We start from the raw sequence: 15,912 nt of genomic DNA on the forward strand, positions 1-15,912 counted from the left end.
ACAGGAGCTTGAGTTGCACATAAGGGGACCGATTCTTGACTTGGACCCAGAGCTGGGAGTGCAAGGAGTGGCAAGCGATATGGAAGTCTTCAGAAGCCCTCCCTGCATTGTATAGAGTACCATCTCTGCACATGTGTGATGTCACACCCACCCCACCGCTCCCAAAGGGACAGTGTCAGCACAAACAGGAAGAGCGACAGGCCCTGGATTAAGGTGTATAGGGGCCCCAGAAAGTTGGTTTATGAAGATCCCTAAGATTCCCCCCCCCTTGTGCTCACCATCCCATCCCCTCTGCTGGTATGTCCAGTTTGCACTGTGCTGTGCAGTTCTGTATCACAGCGCATACATTCTGCTCCTTCAAGTCCCAGCTATACTGCACGGTCACTCTGTATATGTGTGCATCCGATCGGATCCCTCCCAAGGGGGAGCGTACCAATAAGAAGCCCATAGGCTTCTATTGGGTAACTCCACCTGAAGATGGCATTACCCATTGGTGCTTTGTACATATGGGGAATGCGGTAAAACCCCCAAAAACTGCATTTTCAGGGTTTTACCGCATTTTCCCCTTTAGTACATCCCGTCCTCGTCCTACCTGTTCTATTAGCACTATTTCAATATGGCAATAACAGATTGTTTTTTAAAATGTAAACAAAAAAGATATAATTTTAGACTTCTGAGTTTTTTTATCATTTTAAATATTTTTTATTTTTTTTATTTTAAACTTTATTTTTTATTTTTTTAATTAACAAAAAAAACTTAATGCCCAAACAAGCTCATGCATACACAGCTGTACAGTAAGGTAGCCCTTACTGCCCTAGTCCAGTATTACCATTGCAGATATTTTTTTTTTAACAGGAACAGCTAAAGAAGGCAGTGACTAGGGATGTGGGATGAACACTTATAGAAATATGACAATGTTCAGTGAACGATTTTGATTTTTCTTCTTTTATTTAAACTATTCTAGCACTTAATGAAAGACAGACAATAGAGTTCATACCATTTCACACAGAGCGCAACTTTTTCTTGCAATTGCTCCACTATAGCCATACCCATGGCACTGTCCACACCCCCTGTGCAGACCACACCTCGCAGCTCACGCCCTCACATCTCTAGTTACACAATAGGCCAGTGGTTCCCAAACTGTGTGCCGTGGCACCCTGGGGTGCCTCGGGACACTTGCAGGGATGCCTCAGGTTAGTGGTTCACACCAAATCAAATTATTTATGGTCAATGTAATGTAAATATGTGGACAAACAGAAGCTCAAACCTGTCCACAACCACATAAATTAATTTAAGGATGACAGGTAAGCACGATTTACTTCACTTTACAATTTTTCACAATAACAAATGTTTGGTTTAGGGGTGCCGTGAAACAATGCTGATACTCTAGGGCGCCGTGATTCAAAAAAGTTTGGGAACCTCTGCAATAGGCCCTTCATAAATATCAGCTCCAGGCCCATGTGAACATTAATCTGGCACTGGCAGGCAGGACCAAGTTTGGAAATCTGGTCCGGACTGAAGGACCTGCCAACAATTTCTGACATGTCTACTGTCACTGCATATGATGCTGTCACCATTGAAAGAATTTTGGAGGATTACATCAGTGACAGCATTCAAGATGGCATGTCAGACAGTCCGTACCTCTACTGGCAGGAAAAAGAGGCAATTTGGAGACCCCTGTACAAACTGGCTCTATTTTACCTAAGTTGCCCCCCCTCCAGTGTGTACTGCAAAATAGTTTTTGGTGCAGCCGGGAACCTTGTCAGCGAAAGGCGTAGGAGGTTGCTTCCACAAAATGTGGAGAAGATGATGTTCATCAAAATTAATTATCAATTCTTCTGGGAAGATCAGCCTCCAGAACGTACAGAGGGACCTGTGGTGGTGGATTCCAGTGGGGATGAATTAATACTCTGTGAGGATGAGGATGTACACAACACTGAAGAGGGTGAGGAATCGGTGGATGATGATGAGGACGACATCTTGCTCCTGACAGATTAATTGCCAGCTTGTTTTGTGGGGCCCAAACGAACCAATCTCAGCCACAGTCTTGTGGCAGACCCTGGCGCTGAAATGATTGGTTTGTTAAAGTGTGCATGTCCTGTTTATACAACATAAGAGTGGGTGGGAGGGCCCAAAGACAATTCCATCTTGCACCTCTTTTTTTTTGCAATATGTACTCTTTGGGGCCTAGTTTTTCAAACTGCCATCCTGTCTGCCACTGCAGTGCCACTCCTAGATGGGCCACATATTTGTGCCGCCCACTTGTGTCGCTTAGCATAGTCATCCAGCTTCCTCGGTGCAACCTTTTGGCCTAAAAACAATATTGTGAGGTGCTCAGAAATGAGTGGAAATGAATGTTATTGAGGTTAATAATAGCGTAGGAACAAAAATAAAAAACAAATTCTGTGATTTTACCTGTTTTTATGCTTTTTTCCCCAAAGAATACAGATCCAAAACCAAAACCCAGAATCCAGAAGGGTGCTTTTGGCAAAACCAATCAAGATCCAAAATACGAAGAAAGATCCCGATCAAAAACCAAAACAAAAAGTGGACGGTGCACACCCCTACTATAATCATGGGTATAATTATATGTGATGTATGCCTAGGAGCATCCACAGAGCTTGATTAACAACAGGGCAACCGGGGCTCCCTCTCTGGGGAAACCCCTCATATGTCTACATCACCAGTGTGGGGGCAGTGTGGCAAATGTATAATGGTGTTTTTGTGTGCCATAATGTGAACTGGGGGCACAATAGTGTTTTTTAAACTATGTGTGTTGCTGGGAGTATGTACTCATTATAATGTTTAATAACATCGCCTGCAGATCATATTGACAATTTTATTCGTAGGGCCCCCAAAATGTTAGCTGCCCTAGGGCCCCCACAAACCTTTATCCAGCTCTGCGCAACTGCTACTGGTGGCCACCTGAATGTATATTGCTATAGTTGTAGGTTAGCATATACACATAATCTTTTTCAGCAAACACAAGTAGCTACTATACCAGTAGCTGACAGTCAATACGTCCTTTCGATGATCAATATTGCTTGCATATCCACTGACAAAGTGCACAAGCCTAAGCTGTTAACTCTTTTAGTGCTGCAGATCTCACTGACCTGACTACCAAAACTAAAATAACATTTGCAATGTGATATACTTGTAAAGGTAAGATTTCCCACCAGCAGTCCCTAAGTAGCTCTAGGTCACTGTGTGTGACAGATCACCCAGGACAACACTACACTTGTTCAAAACACACATCTCTTCCAAGCCCTTGCAAGGTCACCCCCTGATTTGTTCTCCTCATGTTCCAGGAGGAACAAGCATGATGCAACGGAGTAAGAGCCTTTGCTACTTGGGGATTATTTTTAAACACAACAGAATGGAGTGTTTTATAAATTATTCATTGGAGGAAAGGAAAAAAAAAAAAAAAAAAAACAGGCTGCAGCTGAAGTGCTGATGTCAGGAGGCAAATGCAGTGTAGTATGGTGCGGTCAGAATAAGGAATGCCTGCCAGCCAGCTCCTTCTGAGCCTCTGTCCTCACTATTCCACAGTGCACACACATACGCTCAGTCTGGGGGGGTCAGGATGATGGCGCTTATTAAGGAACCCCTGCTATTTTTTATTTTGCTCGGATGCATGCAGCACGCTGTTCAAATTAAGAAAGCTGTGAAATGTCCATCCACATGCAGCTGCACCAAGGAATCAGTTATTTGTGTCGGCTCTTCCTGGATCCCAAGGACCATCCCCAGCGACATCAGCTCCTTGTAAGTGGAACGTCGGCAGCAGAAGTTGTATGAATGATGAATATTGTATCCTGACCAACTGCAGGAGTGTGCAGGCGAGTCCCACACACAGCCCTTTCCTAAGTGCCAGGGGCTGATTTCAGGTCATACAACTTCATCTGTGTAGTCATGTATCAGTCTATTCATCATTGCATTGATCAAGTGAAATGTGCAGTAACTGATAGACATTGTGCTTGTAGATTGCTGATAGACACATCATTTAAAAAGATACACACTTGGTTAATTGAGGGACACCAAATATATTCAAAGCGTGGGCTACCATGCTGGTATGGCTTGTCTGGACCATTGCTGTTGATGCTGTGGGGTATATTTACTAAGGTGCAGGTTTTTAGAAGTGGATATGTTGCCCATAGCAACCAATCAGATTCTATTTAACATTTATCTAGCACCTTCTAAAAGATAATAGCTAGAATCTGATTGGTCGCTATGGGCAACATCTCCACTTCTAAAAACCCGCAGCTTTGTAAATATACCCCTATGAATTGAATGTCAGTTAATTCCCCATATTACCTCATACACCAAATTAATGTAGATATTATAATGCACTTCCACCCACTGTTGTCTTTTCGTAACACTCATCAACCACATATAGGTAAGTAACGTCAGTAAGTTCAGCGGTCTTGATCTCTGCACCACAACAAATGGTTGTCTTTCAAATGTAATGACTTCTGGGTGTACTGCCAGATTTGTCATTAGTCAGCTGGATCTGTTCCTCATCCTCATATATCAAAGATGATCAATTCCACGTGGCATTCACCAGCATTGCATTTGTCTGTAAGGTGTAAGACAATTTTTTTTTTCAACTTTTCAACTTGAAAAAAAAAAAATCAGATATATTTTTTAATGCTCTGTGCACAATATTTCTCTTCTTTAAGATGCTTAAGTGCGCTCAAATCCACCAAGTTCCAATCTAAACTTAAAATGATTCCTTTAAAGTAAACCACCATAGTCCCTCTATACTTGTCTTTCCAAAGGCTATACAGCTGCCCCCTTCCCCTATTGGTTGCATGGTCAGGTCCTGTCCTGCGTTGTTTACTTGATGCCTTTCCCAAACTATCATTTTGTATGTGTGTTATAGAGGCAAGTATTGGCCGTTTAAGGATTACTGGATGTACTAAAAACATAGAAGTCTCTGATGAAATACAAACTTTGGGGTCTATTTACTAAGCCTTGAATGAAGATAAAATGAACGGAGATAAAGTACCAACCAACCAGCTCCTAACTGTCATTTTTCAAACAGCCTATGACATGGCAGTTATTAGCTGATTGGCTAGTACTTTATCTCCGTTCACTTTCTCCATTTAAGGTTTAGTAAATAGACCACACTTTCTCTTATAATCCATTTTTTCTAGTAGAGACCATAAAATCTTTGTGCAACTGTATGTAAATGGTTTAACTTGGGGTTTCAGGTCTGGTCATATACTAAATTACACTTAGTCGCAGGAGGCTTACATCACAGAGTTTTCTGTCATACATATGCTGTGAGACAAGCAAGCTGTGACATATGGAGAAATATGATTACAATCAAGCAAAAAATACACTGTATCTCTATTAAGAAGCTCAGTCAGGTTACTTACATACAGCGCTAGCCACTATGTTATGCTACAGTAGGTACCAGGCAAATGATAAAATAACGGTGATGGTTTTTTATGTTTTATTTGTAGCACATAGTGCACTCTATGAAAAGTACACAAAAGTGACAGGTTCTCTCTAAGAATGATTTTTATCTTCTCTTTTATATATTCAAACAAGTTACAAATTTAAAAATACCTATTATCATACCAATATGATACACTGATGGTAATTAAATACATTACAACGTTTTCAATATTTTTTTAATTACACTGAATATTGTGAATTATGTCTCTTTTCTTGGTGACATTTTGTCATCTGAACACATGAGGGCTTATTTAAGAAAACAGTGCAAGCAGAATCACCCATAGCAACCTGGATAATGAGGTGGGAGCGTTCATTACAGACTATGGGCCATATTCAATTGCCGGCGAAATGCTGTTCTCGGCGAAAAGTTCTCACCAGTGACATCATTTCGCCAGGCGAGAACTTTTCCCCGTATTCAATTCCATCGACTTTTCACCGGTGCGAAAAGTCTGCGCCTTGTAACCAGCGGGAATGATTCGCCTCTGAGAGGGGGGCGGAAAAAAGTGCAGAATTGGGCGTTTGGGGTGCAAAGTTGCGGCAACACCCCTGCAGCCTTGGGACAGTCCCCCAAAGGTAAACTGTGTCAAAAAAGTTTAAAAAATACTTTAGTTCACCCAAAAAAAAGTACTTTTGTTTTGGGGGTGAAAAAAAAAAAGTTGGGGGACAAACTTAAAAACTAGCGAAATAGACTCCAGGGGTCCCCCAAGTATGCCCCAGGTGTTTTTTGTTTGCAGGTGTTTGCAGAAAGTGCGTTTTTTAAGACATTACTTAACGAATTTTAACCATGCTTGCACCCATATTCATGTACCCCAAATTTGCTGGGACTACTTATTTTAACCTAAAAACACTGCTAAATGCTATTCTTCACCACTTGTGCAAATACGCTAATTAGCAGCAATTGAGAGCATTTCAGCACCCCAAATACCTTCAGCAGGGCTATTCAGGGGTATGCATAGTTATTACCCCATGTCAGTGCATCTTTTGGGGGGTGTCAGGCTGATCTCCCCAAATCTGACAGGACTTTTTGCAGATTTAAGTTTCGCTAGGATGCATTCTCGCGTCCTTTGCAATTGAATAGGGCGAATAGCGGGGGCGAGCGCAATACTTTTCCGGAGGCAAAACTAGCGATGACGGCAGAAAGTCCCACAGGCGAAAAGTCCAGGAATTTTCGCCGGCAATTGAATACGGACCTATACGAGACAGCGAAAAGTTGATATTTGATGGCTTGATCTATAGGTTATAGTGCAACATATAAACCAGGCAATTAAACAAGCTCAATGCATATATATTTTTTGCAATATATATATATATTCATTCAGGGGGGTTTCAAGAGAGGAGGGGGCCCATGTGCGGTCTCTTTCCGCGGCCCCCTCCTCTCTCTTCCGCGGCCGGCAGCACACTGAGTGCAGCGCCACGCAGGTAGACTCTGGGCACTAGAGTGTGCCCAGAGACTACAGCGCATGTGCAGATCACTGCGAAAATGGCGCTGTGGCCATTTTCCCGGTGTTTTCCCTACTGCGCCTGCGCAATATGCCAGGAATATGGCAGCAGAGGCCATTTTCCAGGCGATTTTGTCAGTGCTGACACTGGCGCCGACATGGGACTCGAAGGTAAGTATAAAAAATATGGGTACAAGGTGTGCAATGTGGGCTCCTCTGGACCCCGGGGCCCATGTGCCCTGCACCCATTATAGAAGCGCCCCTGTAGATATTGGAATTCAAAAGTAAAAAAAAATTAAAAACTGCATTTGACAAAATCCAGGTAAAATTACTTATGATTATCAGGCTCCGGGCATGGTTGTCTTTGTATTTATACTGTAGCTGCTTATTTGCTAATGAACTGCTGCCTAAATGTTCATATTCACATGGGGATAATTAAATGGAACTCTCCATTGCTGAAGAGTTTTAACCCCGTATGTGACTTCAGTGCTCTTCAATACAATGAGGCTGATTCTGAGGTCAGAGCAAAGCAAGAAAAGAAAGTAAAGCTGGGTACACACTATACAGTATCTTGGCTCTTTCGATCAATATGCACGACTATCGTATAGTGTGTACACCTACAGGGGTGTATCTAGGGATCCAAGCGCCCCTGGCAATGTAAAGGACTGGCGCCCCCCCCATGCAGTGCCACCAGTAGTGGCCACCCCCCTAAATTACCCCCAGTAGTGGCCACCCATACACAGAGCCCCCAGTAGCAGGCACCCCCCCATAAAGTGCCCCCAGTAGCGGCCACCATTTATTTCAGTGCTCCCAGTAGTGGCCACCCCTATAGAGTTCCCCCAGTAGTAGCCTCCCCTATAGAGTGCCCCCAGTAGTGGCCACCCCTATAGAGTTCCCCCAGTAGTAGCCTCCCCTATAGAGTTCCCCCAGTAGTGGCCTCCCCTATAGAGTGCCCCCTGTAGTGGGCACCCCCCCATAAATTGCCTCCAGTAGCGGCCACCCACTATTTCAGTGCCCCCCCTACACACACACACACACAAAAAAAAAAAAACTTACATGATCCTCGCTCCTTACGCGACCGCCACTGTCCGCTCAGTTCCGCCCGCTCTTCTCCTGCATGGGAGAGACATCATACGTCATGACGTCTCTCCCATCACATGCTGCAGAGGGAGCCAGAAGACGGAGCTCATTAGTGAGCTCCAGCCAGCTCCCTCCGCGGACGATGCAGCAGCTAATGAGAGTCAGGCAGACTGTCATTAGTTGGCTGCTATTACAAACACACAGCTGCCGCTGGCGGCTGTGTGTTTGTAAACTGTGTAGGGCAGACCGCTCTCACTGCGGTCTGCCCTACACTTGTGGGGCCGAGGGACTTGTCCACCCCTTGGCTACTGGTGGCACTGCCAGGTGGCACCCCCCCTTTGGTCGGGGATTGGTTTATTAACCGGTATAAAGCAGTTGTACACAATTCAGTATCTCCAAGTGCAACCAGGAATGTATGGGGTCAATACTGGTGTTGTAGCACATATACAGTGGCGGCAGCGGGATGTATGATATATCTAGCCTTTTCTATACAGGACGGAGAAGGGAAGATGCGCGGAGAGCAAAATGCTTAGATTGACCATGATGTTTGGTGCTGGAAAACAAGTCAATTACACAGTTGTAAAGTTGTCACATGTAATAAAGATGGTGTAATTTGAACTATGAAGGCCTAACTCTGTGTCTGTGAGATCTTTATACTCCACCTCGGTAGTGGATAAGGCCTTGTTGTGTCTGCCAAAGCAGATAGGTATCTGGTGGAAGAACGCCTGTCGTCCTCATCTGATCCGCAGTCAGAATAACAGAATGCTTGTAAATTCAAACTACCAGTTTTCACAAACTTTAGCTTTAAGCTGCTCGTACCCTGTACCCTTAAAATATCTGAGAACGCATTTAAGGCTGTCCGATGTTTTCTTACAGGCTTGATAGCAAAGTAACTTACTGATAGCATGGGTGATGTTTGGACGTGATGTGGTCATAATACCCACTGCGGGTATTCCGGTGGTCAGTATGCTGGCGCCAAATTACCGACACTTGTCAGGATCCCGGCGCCTGCATATCGACCTGCGGTATCCCGAAGGTAAGTAGCGGGGTTAGGGTTAGTTACTAGGGGGAGGATTAGGGTTAGGCACAAAGGAGGGTGGGTTAGGTTTAGGGTGCGGGGAGGTTACGTTTAGGCACTAGGGGGGAGGTTAGGTTTAGGCACTGGGGAGGAAGGGTTAGGATACTGACCGACAGGTGTCGGTATCCTAACCCTGTCGGGATGCGGATGTCAGGATTCTGACCGCCGGGATCCCAAGTCCCGGCATCCCGTACCCAATCCTGTCTGGACATGTGACAATGCTTGCATACAATAGAGTTCCAGTGGCATTTTTATAAAGTACTCTTCTCATTTCCTCTGTTTCTGCCTCTGTTGTTAGACACATAGCTTTTGAAATTGTCATTCTTTTGTCAATTTGTGAGCTGACTGTGTTAGTGTCGGTAATTCCAAATTTGTTGAGCATTACCTCAATGTGCCCCTGTTGGTCTATGGTAACAGTCCCAGCGTGCAATTTTTGTATAAGCCTCAGACTCAGCAGTTGGTGGTCTTTTAGTTTGAACTTGTCACTGACCAACAACTTGACATTGGCGAGCTTGGCTTTCTTGACCTGCAAGCACTAGATCATTTACATATTCCACTATGATAAATAAGCTTTTCTTTCTCAATTTGTAATGCAAACAGTGATCAGTCTGTAAACAAAGTTCATCTCTAGCTGTAGACTGTCTATCGGCTAAAACTTTGTTTTAGCCCATACAATGTCTTTAAAAGACATGCATTTCCCATTGGGAATATATCAGCACTAGCTCACCATTTAAGAAGGATGGCTTAAAGCCTAGCTAGTATATTAGCAATTCATACACAGTAGATATAGCAATGACCATACATAACATATGGTCATTGCCGGGTTTCTGAGTGTAACCCTTGGCAAAAAGTTGGGAATTTGTTTTTGACTGTTCTACAGTTGCTCAGGCTGTCCACAATGGTCCATGTGTCATTGTTATTCAAAGTTGTAAGATCTTTAACTGATTTCCACTCTTTCCTATCAATGCTTAACTTCGCTTCTTGTATGGTTTGAGGTTCACAGCAGAAAAAGTTTGCAAATTCCTAGCTGTATCTTTTCTTTAGACCACAGGTTCTCAATCTCGGTCCTCAGGACCCCACACAGTGCATGTTTTCCAGGTCTCCTCACAATCACAAATGAAATAATTAGTTTCACCCGTGGATCTTTTAAAATGTGTCAGTGAGTAATGAATACACCTGTGCACCTGCTGAGTGACCAGGAAAACGTGACCTGTGTGGGGTCCTGAGGACTGAGTTTGAGAACCACTGCTTTAGACCAAGGGTGGCCAACCAGATCCTCGAGATCCCCAAACAGTTCACATTTTCCAGACCACCTAGCTGGTGCACAGGTTGTCACATTTTAAAACATGGGATGCATTCATTCTAACTGATACACTCTACAGGTCAATACATATTGAAAGAATACTCCCACAAGAGACCTGAAGAAGGAGTCTGCCGGGAGGCTCCAGGGAAAAAAACTTTTTTGGGGGCACAACTTTAAGTACAGTATAGAAATTAAAAAAACATACTGTAGCTTTTAATATACTTAATATAAAATAACTGATCACCAGGCAAGATAAAGCTTAGTATATATACGTCCTGATTCAGAGGCGCTCGCTATTTGCGAGCGCTAGCTCTGAATCAGGGTGGATTTTTTATTAAAAAAATCCACCTCCAGGCCGCTCGCATAGCTGTGGGTGACCACCCACAGCTTGTGTGGGCGGCCTGGCGATGATTTCGATTATCGCAACCATCGGGCTTGCGACGAGACCCTTGTGGTAGGGTCTCATCCACCGCAAGCCCCAGTGAACTCCCTGCTCTAATAGAGCAGAAAGTTCATTACTGACATCATGTGTGATGGTAGTAGGGCCACCCACAAACGGCAGGCGTTCCTTCGGGAACGCCTCAAATTTGTGCAGCCACCGCCCCTCCCCACCTACAAAACGGGGCGAGCTGTCGATCAACATTGACAGCTGCCCCGTCTTGTAGCAAGCTCCTCACTCACTCCGGGGCTCGTGCACGCCGCGCAAGTGCACTGCCCGACCATCGACCCGCTTGCGATCACTATGCGCTCGTAAGCGGGTCTGAATGAGGCCCATAGTCCTCAACAGAAGAGAAAAACACCATTTTGTCGCATCATATGATGACAAAAAGTGATGTCATAAATATAAATAGTAAGACATCAACTCTTTTTATAAATACTGGTTGGTGTCATATATAGGCTCTTGAGACACAAGTACCCAATGGTGGTGAAAATGTATACAGCAATGATACAGGAGAAATTGTATCCCTTTGAGTTGTTGATCATCACAAAGTATAGAAAAATAATAGTATTGTTATATAAAGGGGCATATTCAATTGGGGACGAGAAAAGCAAAAATCCCGCACCTGCGAGCTTTTCCTGCAGGTGTGGGATTTTTGCTATTCAATTATTGCGGATTTTTTCCTTTTTTTGAGCGCCGGGAACTTTTTTTTCTCGCACCTCCAGAGTAAGTGTGATTTTTTTTCTAAAATCGTTCTGCATCCAGTGTCGGAAGCCGGCTCTTCTGCAGCAGGGTGAGTATGTCAGTGTGTGTGGTGTTTGTTAGTGTTTGCAAGTGTGTATGAGTGTTGTGTGTGTGTGACCCCCAATGTGTGTGCCCCCCCAGTGTCTATGTGCGCCCCGTAATGGGCGCTGGGAGAACTACATCTCCCAGCAGCCCTTGCTCCTCCCACCAGCCCATGGGGACTCCCAGCAGCCCCCTATCCATTGAGAAGATGGAGGGGAGGCCACCGGGTGCTGCGAAGACCACTGGAGACCCCGGGCAGGTAAATGTAGAATTGTTTTTTTACTTATTTTTTACACGCGTGGGGTTGTCAGCCCTGAAAACCCTATGACCACTTTTTTTAAATTGGATACCACAGGTATCATGAGCGTGCATACCCGCTGTAATACAAAATTGGGTACGAGGGGCGCAGGGTTTTTCCTCGCTAAACCTTGCGCTCAATTGAATATGCCCCAAAGTGTTCAACATATGGTATTTATGAATGACGAGAAATAGGCAGTTGTACTGTATATTCTGTAAAATAAAGAAAAATAAAGAAAAAACATCACTCTCCAAATTATATATTTGGGTGATAAAATGTTTAGATCATAGCGGTATACCTAAAAAGTACAATCAATAGTTTGCAGGTCACACTCTATATACAGTACATACATAGTGGGTCACAAATAGAAAAACTATCTAATCAATAGACAAAAATAAATTATATTTATAGATCCACATTTGATCAGCATAGACAATGTCACCAAACTCTGTTGTAATGTGTCAGAATGGAGCAGAATAGAGAGATGTGCTACCGTAGGTAAAGTCCCTATTGAGAATTTGTGCCCTTAGGCAGTGAACATACTGGGTGAAGGGGACAGTCGAACAGCTGATAAACACATCGGAAGAAAGAAATGTCACTCCTGCTTTCTGTATAGAAAGTTAACCAGTGTGCTCCCTGATAGTAAAGAGCATTGCAGGGTGCTAACACCGGACCAGATGAGAGAGTGATGAGCATGAAGGGAGAGGAATAAAAGCAATACCTGTGTGTGTCTGTTCCTGCTAAAGAGGTCTGAGTCCCCATCGGCGCCGATGGGAACTGCTGTTGACGAGCGTTTCACCCAACGTCTGCGGGTTTGTTCACCAGTATCAGCCTGACTTGCTAGTAAGCTGGTCAGGGCTTAAATGAAGGAGAGCAACCAATCATAGTCTTTGTCTCTGTGACGAGCATATATGAGAGGCCAATGGGTAGTTACAAATTGTTACAAATTGAAACTATCACACCTGTGAACACACTGGTGGGTAATAGTATACATTAAATTAGTCAATCTAATATAGAAAATGGACTAATCATTATTCGCATAAATGGAATGATAGTATGAGAAAAAAGTACAATATAATGATAATGAATAAAATAAAACAAAACAATATTATGTTTATTGGGGAAGAGGAAAAATAAATAATCTGGATCCAAATTATATTAGAAGCAAAGGAAAAATTGTAAAAATGATAGCTCAGTAAGAGAGTTACTAATATAAATGTAAGTGCAAAGAGATAGAAATATGTAAGGATTATAAATAAAAACAAATGATAATAACAGAGTGCAAAATAGAGATAAAAGTGAATAATAGAACGAAAGGAATGGAGGATGACAATAGAGGGGAATAAATGGAAAATATGATTGAAAAAATTATATAAAATAAGAGAATAAAAGAATAAAATCCAAGTATAAAAGAGTGAAGGTCCTGATGATGCTAGAAAAGATCCAAATTTAAGAAACACTAGAAAGATGAAAGATGAACGGATGTGCAGTATGTGTCTGACTATACAAGCGCGTATTAAAGTACCTGCATAGAAGAAGTGTGTAAAAGCACAAGAAGTGGTGCAAGAGCATATCTAGAAAAAAGGTCTAGCATTGTTGGAAATATAGAAGGAAAACGGGGGAGTGATTAATCAGAAGTTATAAGTTAATAACACCTGTACCAACAATGGGGGCTGGTAAGAGATAGAAAGTGAAATACTAAGAAATAAAAATAATAATTATAAATAATGTGTAATGAAATAAACAGATAAAATAAGGAGAGATATCGTGGAGAGGAGTGAGAGAAAAATAATACATGTGAAAACGAGGTTGGAAAGAGTACTAGGATAAATAGCATTAATAATACTAAAGTGTAGAGCCAAGGGAGAAAAGGGAGAGAGACGGGGGAGAAAAAAAGGGGGAGGGGGCGTAAGATCAATCAAGAGAGATTGGAGAGTGAAGAATGTAAAAGGAGTGATGGATGTGTAGTGTAACAGTGAAATGTGTCCTGAAGGCCAGATCCTCAAGATCCCCAAACAGTTCACATTATCCTCGCCACCTAGCTGGTGCACAGGTGTAGTCATTACTAACTGTTACATTTTAAAACATGGAATGCATTAATTCTAACTGATACATTCTACAGGTCCACAGGTGGCCTGGAAAACATGAACTGTTAGAGGATCTCGATGAGCGGTTTGGCTACCCCTGTTGTAGATGGATTTCCTTTGTTGCTCCTCATAGAGCTCCTGCATTGTAGCTGACTACTTTTACTTATGGTTTCAGTTTCTGACACGCTTCCAGCTGCGGGCATATTTAACATTACCAGTTTTTGTGTTGTTACATTATACTGCTTGTCTTTGGTTGAAATGTTCTCATGAAACACTACATATCTTCACTTTATAAGTTTTTTGATTGTTAATGTCCCATAATCTGTTTTCTTTGCTTACCTGGCAGTATCCTAGCATTATACATGAGATGGACTTCAGATCCAGCTTGCACCTCTTTTATTTAGTGATATGGGTATATGCTTTACACCCAAAGACACGGAGATGACTGATACTTGGTCTTTTGCTTGACCGCGTCTCCAATGGTGTTTTACTGTAAGTGCTAATTTCTTGAGATATACTGCAGTTTGGACTGCTTCCATCCAGATTCTCTTGTTCAGACCTGCATCACTTAACATAGACTGTGTTCTTTTAACAATTGTTACAATTGTCATTCTGTTCTAGTGTAGGCAATTATAATATATTCAGTTATAGTGCCTGCGCTAGTTTGCGTAATTCTATAGGTGCCTAATGTGACAATCAATATGTATATGTAGATCTAATAATACTAAGCACCCAGGGATAATAGGTGATTTTATGGGATCCGGCAAATACTACAACAAATCAATTGAGGAGTAATGTACGCAGGATATGGTACAGGGAATGGGTAGTATTTAGAAGTATATGGTCAAATGAATGTATAAAAAATGGGGGGGATAAAATAGTGAACAAAGGCCCTCATTCAGAGCCGCTCGTTAGCGGCAGTACGCTCGTTCCGAGCGATGTTTGCACATCTGCGCATGCGTACGGTTTTTAGTATGCATGCGCGAACCAGTCAGTGCGGCCAAAAATCGTTTGTACGCTATATAGCGAGTGCCTGCTATTTTGAGTGACAGAATGAGGCGTATGTGGGTGGTAACAGGGGAAGGTGCTTGAAAATGGGGAGTGGAATTCGAACGCAGGCGTGCTTAAAGGTCAAAACGGGCGTATTATGGGTGTGCATAATTAATACAGCAGCGTCATTGACCACGTCACTGGGTTATTTTATAGCCAGAACTGCTCGCAAATTTGTGGTAGCAAACACCAACCACAAGAATAGCGAGCAGTTCATACGCTGGTCGATGTACTCGATTAATCTAATAAATAGCGGACATGACGTATGGTGCGAGCGGCCAGGGGGCGTTTTTAACAAATAAACGAGCGTATGTTTTGCTCGCTCGTTCAGACTTAGAGGTGTGAACAGACTGCAATTTGCGAACGGATCATTTGAATAGCCACCCCTTGTTTTTGAACGAACGACCGCAAATAGCGAACGGCTCTGAATCAGGGCCAATGTCCTTTAAATATAAGAAAAAAATTTAAACAATATATATTGCAGACGGAATTAGTGTCCTGGGTGGGTTGCGCTCTGGAGGGGCGGCGTCCCGTGCCCTCCGGTCCGAGAACTTACCCTTCTTCTTGCTGTCGATGTTAATCCTTGTGTGAAAGGTTCTTTCAGGTACACAGTCTCTCCGCCTCCGTTGGAGTGTGTGCCAAGTTACACACTCTCTATAGGTCCCGTTGATTCACCAGACGTGGCGAGACCACCAGAACCACGATCACAGTTGATCACGTGGTCTCCGGCTATCGATCGCCATGGCCGGCCGCTCTACTCACCGGGTGGTCATGAGACTAGGGGCTTGATTCAGACCCTCTCGCAAGTGGGTCGATGGTATGCCAGTGCGCACGTGCAAGACCCGGAGTGAGCGCAAAAAGCACTCGTTCCGGTGCTTGCATCCAAAAGGGG

The 15,912-nt window shown here is 43.3% G+C and overlaps 1 protein-coding gene across 2 annotated transcripts in view; it reads left to right on the top strand.

The window, feature by feature from the left end:
• The first annotated feature begins 3,501 nt into the window (after positions 1-3,501).
• LGI2 (leucine rich repeat LGI family member 2) overlaps positions 3,502-15,912 on the top strand; it is a 121,376-nt gene continuing 108,965 nt past the window's right edge. For both annotated transcript variants that reach the window (XM_088450593.1, XM_088450594.1), the window contains exon 1: positions 3,502-3,762. In XM_088450593.1, coding sequence (XP_088306719.1) covers positions 3,584-3,762 — 179 coding nt within the window. In that variant the 5' untranslated portion in view covers positions 3,502-3,583. The remainder of the gene's footprint in view (positions 3,763-15,912) is intronic.

The sequence above is a fragment of the Taudactylus pleione genome, unplaced genomic scaffold, assembly GCF_031769625.1.
Source record: "Taudactylus pleione unplaced genomic scaffold, aTauple2 ptg000520l, whole genome shotgun sequence".
NCBI classification, from domain to species: Eukaryota; Metazoa; Chordata; class Amphibia; order Anura; family Myobatrachidae; genus Taudactylus; species Taudactylus pleione.